The 4,452-nt window shown below is 33.4% G+C and overlaps 1 protein-coding gene and 1 pseudogene across 1 annotated transcript; one reads left to right on the top strand and one right to left on the bottom strand.

Moving 5' to 3' along the window:
• Nucleotides 1-360: 360 nt before the first annotated feature.
• LOC120129986 (cathepsin L-like proteinase) lies at nt 361-1,033 on the top strand. The gene is made up of 3 exons (XM_039147354.1): nt 361-504; nt 660-794; nt 863-1,033. The coding sequence occupies exons 1-3, from the start codon at nt 361-363 to the stop codon at nt 1,031-1,033; spliced, it is 450 nt and encodes a 149-aa protein (XP_039003285.1).
• A 1,388-nt stretch (nt 1,034-2,421) lies between these two features.
• LOC120129882 lies at nt 2,422-3,869 on the bottom strand (annotated as a pseudogene).
• Nucleotides 3,870-4,452: the final 583 nt, after the last annotated feature.

The raw sequence follows: 4,452 nt of genomic DNA on the forward strand, positions 1-4,452 counted from the left end.
TTATTTATTCATTTATCTTTTTGTTATTTTTTTTAAAATAAATTTTGATTTAACTTCTTTATTTTATTTAATGTCTTTTTTTTACTCCAGTTTGATCCCATCGTATCTCTGTTGGCTTACCAATCTCTGTTGGAGAGGCGTTCTGAATCTTGTTCGTAATCAAAAGAAACTGGTAACTTTTGATTTAAATATGCAAGTCATTCATAAAAATTTAGTCTAAAGTTTTTTAATTTATCTAATTTATTATTTAGCTTTATGTTGGGCTTTCGTAGCCATTTTTGTGACAGAGACTGCCAGAAAAATCTTATTCAATGACAAAAATATGTTTTGCTTGTCTCCACAAATGTTACTTGACTGTGCATGCCCAATCTTTCCACCTCAATCCCTCCACCTTACATCTACAATACTAACAAGGCGTTCGAATGGATGATGAACAATCCTCTACAGACCGAACAGGATTATCATTGGGTTGGTGTGAAGGATATTTGTGCTCCTAAAGCTGATGTACTCTATCATATATGAATGCATCTTAAATTTTATAATCTGATATAATTATTTAATCATTTTATCCTATATATATTTTTAAAATCAACACATATGCTATGGTTAATGGATGAGAACATGATAAATTTCGTGTGTTGTTGTTTTTGTGATTGTAGTCTGACTATACTTTGAGGATAAACTCATATGCCACAATTAGAGGAAAGGAGCGGGAGAAGATTATGGAGATGGTTATTGTTCATCCGGTAGCTGATGTGATGAACTTTACCCAAGAATTAAAAAATCTAAAAAATGTAAGTAAGATTTTTAAAATTAATTAAATTGATATTTTTTGTATGATATGTTTAATATTATTTTTCAGAAGATTTATGAAGGTCGTACCCTACGTTCAGATGATAGAAGAAGACACGATATGATGATTGTCGGATATGACACTGATGAAATTCTCAATAAGAATTACTGGATAATCCAGAATTCTTGGGGTGAGGCATGTTGGGAATCACGGTCTTTCCGCTTCGTGAAGTTAAGATAGACACTTAAAATTAAGTATAGTAAAGAGAGCACAATAGCATAATTCTCCAATTTGGAGATTCTTCCACTATACAAAAGAATAGTAGGATTACAAGGATTTGTTCACAAAATTTGACTCACACTTAGTGGCTCACTCAAGCTTGAGGATAAAGACTTCCCAAACTATCTCTATTATCTCTCAAAGAGGCTCTCTAACTCTCTAGTTTCTCACTTTAAGAAGTGAATTCTCTTAGTATTTTTGAAACTTTGGATGGTTAGGAATGAAGTTTCTCACCCATATTTATATTATTCCACCTCCACAATGTATGGTGGAGATTACTTACATCCAAGGGTGGAGATTAATTATCTAGAATGCTCCACACACTCTAAGAAGCTCTACACTCTTTCACTTCCTTCTATATTCTTCCATACATTTTCATAAGGTTCCACACATCTCCAGAATATTTAAGAGAATTCACACTCTTCCACAAGCTTCTAGAGGTTTACACTTCTCTAGAGATCTCTGGAATGTTCTACAAAATTCTACACTTCTCCATAAAATTTTAGAATTTTCTAAAACCTCTCCAATTAAGGAGGGATCCAACAAGGCCTGAGGCGAAAAAGACTTAAAGATAGATGATCATTATTTGGTCCGTCGGATTAGCTATCCTATATTTTCCGCTGCCAATTATATTGTTATTTCATGTAATAGTTGATATATAATAACCTTTAGATTGCATTGGAATCGTTATGACTATATTAACTGCTAGATAGTATATGTAGCTGTTCATTGCCATTGGAGTTATCAAAAGGTACTTTCAACATAGCTTTTAGCCGTACAATACCATAGATGCTTTGCATGTACATGCAAATTTGAATCTTCTTAGATTTTCCTTTTCCACCTGCCCCTCTTTAACTGCTTGGTTTGGATGACGATGTTTTTCTAGGGTAAAGAAGTTGGGGGAAGGGGTGAGGGGGAACATGATCTCCATAATTTTCTAACTTGAGAATGTATAGAGCAAGAACCCTACTAAAACTGCAAAATTTTGCTGGGTTTGGTAAATGTATAGACAACACACCTATGAACAGTTGAAAATCATAATGTTACTATATACACCCCCAGTATACAAGTAATATTTACATTCGTTGTCAAGTTTACATACACATAAGATTATTAATTATTAGAAGTAAAAGAAGTAATATTTATTTTTGGATTCTTCATTTCATTATTTTATATTTTTCATTATTAATCCGTCGATTTACAAGGATACGTTAGAAAACAAAAGTAGCTGTTAAAGCGGATTTGGCGTACAATTTACAAGGCTATCAGGCTATGTACCGATGTATATGTCCAGCAAAAGAGGAACTGAACTTCGTATGCCTGTTCTTGCTAAGGGGAAAAGGTTTTCCTCAGCTAGACTTTAACCTATCCAATCGATAAAACCTCTGCATATATTGAGAAAATAAAGCGTTAAAATGATGATGAAGAAGCCGGATGATGCGTCTACAAGCATCGATTGATAATCTTCACCAGAATAGAGTGGATATATTCTAGTAAAGGCACAAGTAATGAGATCAATGTCTGCATATCCTCTTTAAGGTTGTCGTAATTTTGATCTTTTTTCGTGAGGAGACTAATAAATATCTTGTTATCCAGCGCCAGTTTTAGAGCTACCTGTAAACATGAATTCTGTTGGTTCATGTTAAATTAAAAGAAAATGTTCAAACATTACTTAAAAAAACATGTCAGTTGCTGTTAACTGGAGCAGGAATGCCTAGATACCTTAAAAGCAGCCGACGAGATCCATCCATGCCTAGGCTTCAAAGTAACATTATAGGATTCTTGAACTGCTTGTTCCATGTTCTGCTCAGGTTCCCTCACCAATCTTTGTAACAAAGCCACCATAAAATCCATGGATCTGAAAGGGAAACGAGTTTATGTTAGACCCAAAAGACAAAAGGCTGGTTTGGTTTTTCATTCTTCATGAAGTACTTGTGTTTCGAATTCGTGTCCAATGCATGTTTTGGTAAAGTAAAGCTGAATCAACAGTAAACAAGTTTAGATTATTCGAGAAAAGTTTTATTCAGATTTTCACTAGCTATGGATAAATTCGTGGTAATGGCATGATGCATGGTCCCTTCTCTCTATATATAAAGAAATAAATTCGAAAATATTCATGTGTTACATATATCTATATTCTGCTTACCTGGTAAGCCAGGGGAAGGCTTTACTGCAACTGCTGCCCTTTCTTGCATTCCCTTCACTCTCTTCCCTTTTCAACATCCCAATCAAATTCGAATACTTTGTAGGATCCGATTCCAAAAGAATCTCCAATCTCTAAAAAATGAATAGAAGAGAGGCATTCAGTCAATCTACAAATAGTGGAGTTTTCCCATGGTCAAAACTGCCCATTTAAAAACTGGTTAAATGACAAAAATAAAGACAAATGAAGTGGAAGATTCGTTCAAACATCACAAGGGTGTTCTTGTCAACTACGAAGAAATTAAGTTCTTTCCTCAACTATGCAGTTTTTTAGTTTTACTTTTAACCTGGATGTTTTGATGAATGTCGTCCAAGGACAGCCATAGTCGGGCCTATCTTGTCTGGAAAAAAAAGTAGGAAAAGGAAATTTCAGTCGATATATTGAAATCCACATGTTTGGAGAAAGATAAAGAGTAAAGAAGGAAAAAAATTGACCAAGAACTTGAAGAATCAAAGTGCAGACATGAAGAAAAGGCCTGGTTGGTATATAAGCAACGTCTGCAGCTGCTGCGGGATGAGCTTTGGTTAGCATGGAGAGTTCTTCAATGGCGGACCTTATCTCTGCTTTCGTTTCCATTTCCCTTTTTCTCTTCATTTCTTGATATAGTTGTGTCAAACCGTTTTTTAAATGTGTGCGAAATTTTGAAAATCATACCATTTTTAATTTACCTCTTAATTCGTTGACTTTTAATTAAAAAGTAAATGTGATTTTAGAAAACTATCGTTTTCAAAAATTTGAGATTTCTTTTTTAATATAAAAAGTATGGTTCGATGAGTCGTCACCAATATTTGATTAGGGTGTATTGGTACCCAAAAACGTTTTTTCCATTTTAAATAAAAAATAATTTTAATTGAAACGACAAATTTATGTCTACGTTACCAGAAAATGAGTTCGGGAGTCGATTACAAGTGGGGAATGATTAGCACCCCACAGTGCCCTAAATCAGTACCTAGTCGATTAATTAATGTCTTTGCAATGAAATTTACAAATATGAATTTAATTTGATTTATGATCCCAACAAAATAACAATATACGAATTTTACCATATTCAAAAACACCCAGATTGATTAAGTTAAAATTATCCAATATTTAGAAAGATAAAGAATATTCGATTATTTAAAAATATCGAGACAGATCTTAAATAGTTATAACAACATTTTCTCGATAAATTTAAATA

The sequence above is a fragment of the Hibiscus syriacus genome, unplaced genomic scaffold (assembly GCF_006381635.1).
Source record: "Hibiscus syriacus cultivar Baekdansim isolate YM2019G1 unplaced genomic scaffold, ASM638163v2 tig00110505_pilon, whole genome shotgun sequence".
NCBI lineage: Eukaryota > Viridiplantae > Streptophyta > Magnoliopsida > Malvales > Malvaceae > Hibiscus > Hibiscus syriacus.

What these genes read in the sequence shown, in the direction of transcription:
- LOC120129986 (XM_039147354.1), top strand. Translation starts at nt 361, where the DNA reads ATGCCCAATCTTTCCACCTCAATCCCTCCACCTTACATCTACAATACT. An exon ending in TTTGTGCTCCTAAAGCTGAT is followed by an intron (nt 505 to 659) that starts GTACTCTATCAT and finishes TTGTGATTGTAG; the next exon opens with TCTGACTATACTTTGAGGAT. An exon ending in AATTAAAAAATCTAAAAAAT is followed by an intron (nt 795 to 862) that starts GTAAGTAAGATT and finishes ATTATTTTTCAG; the next exon opens with AAGATTTATGAAGGTCGTAC.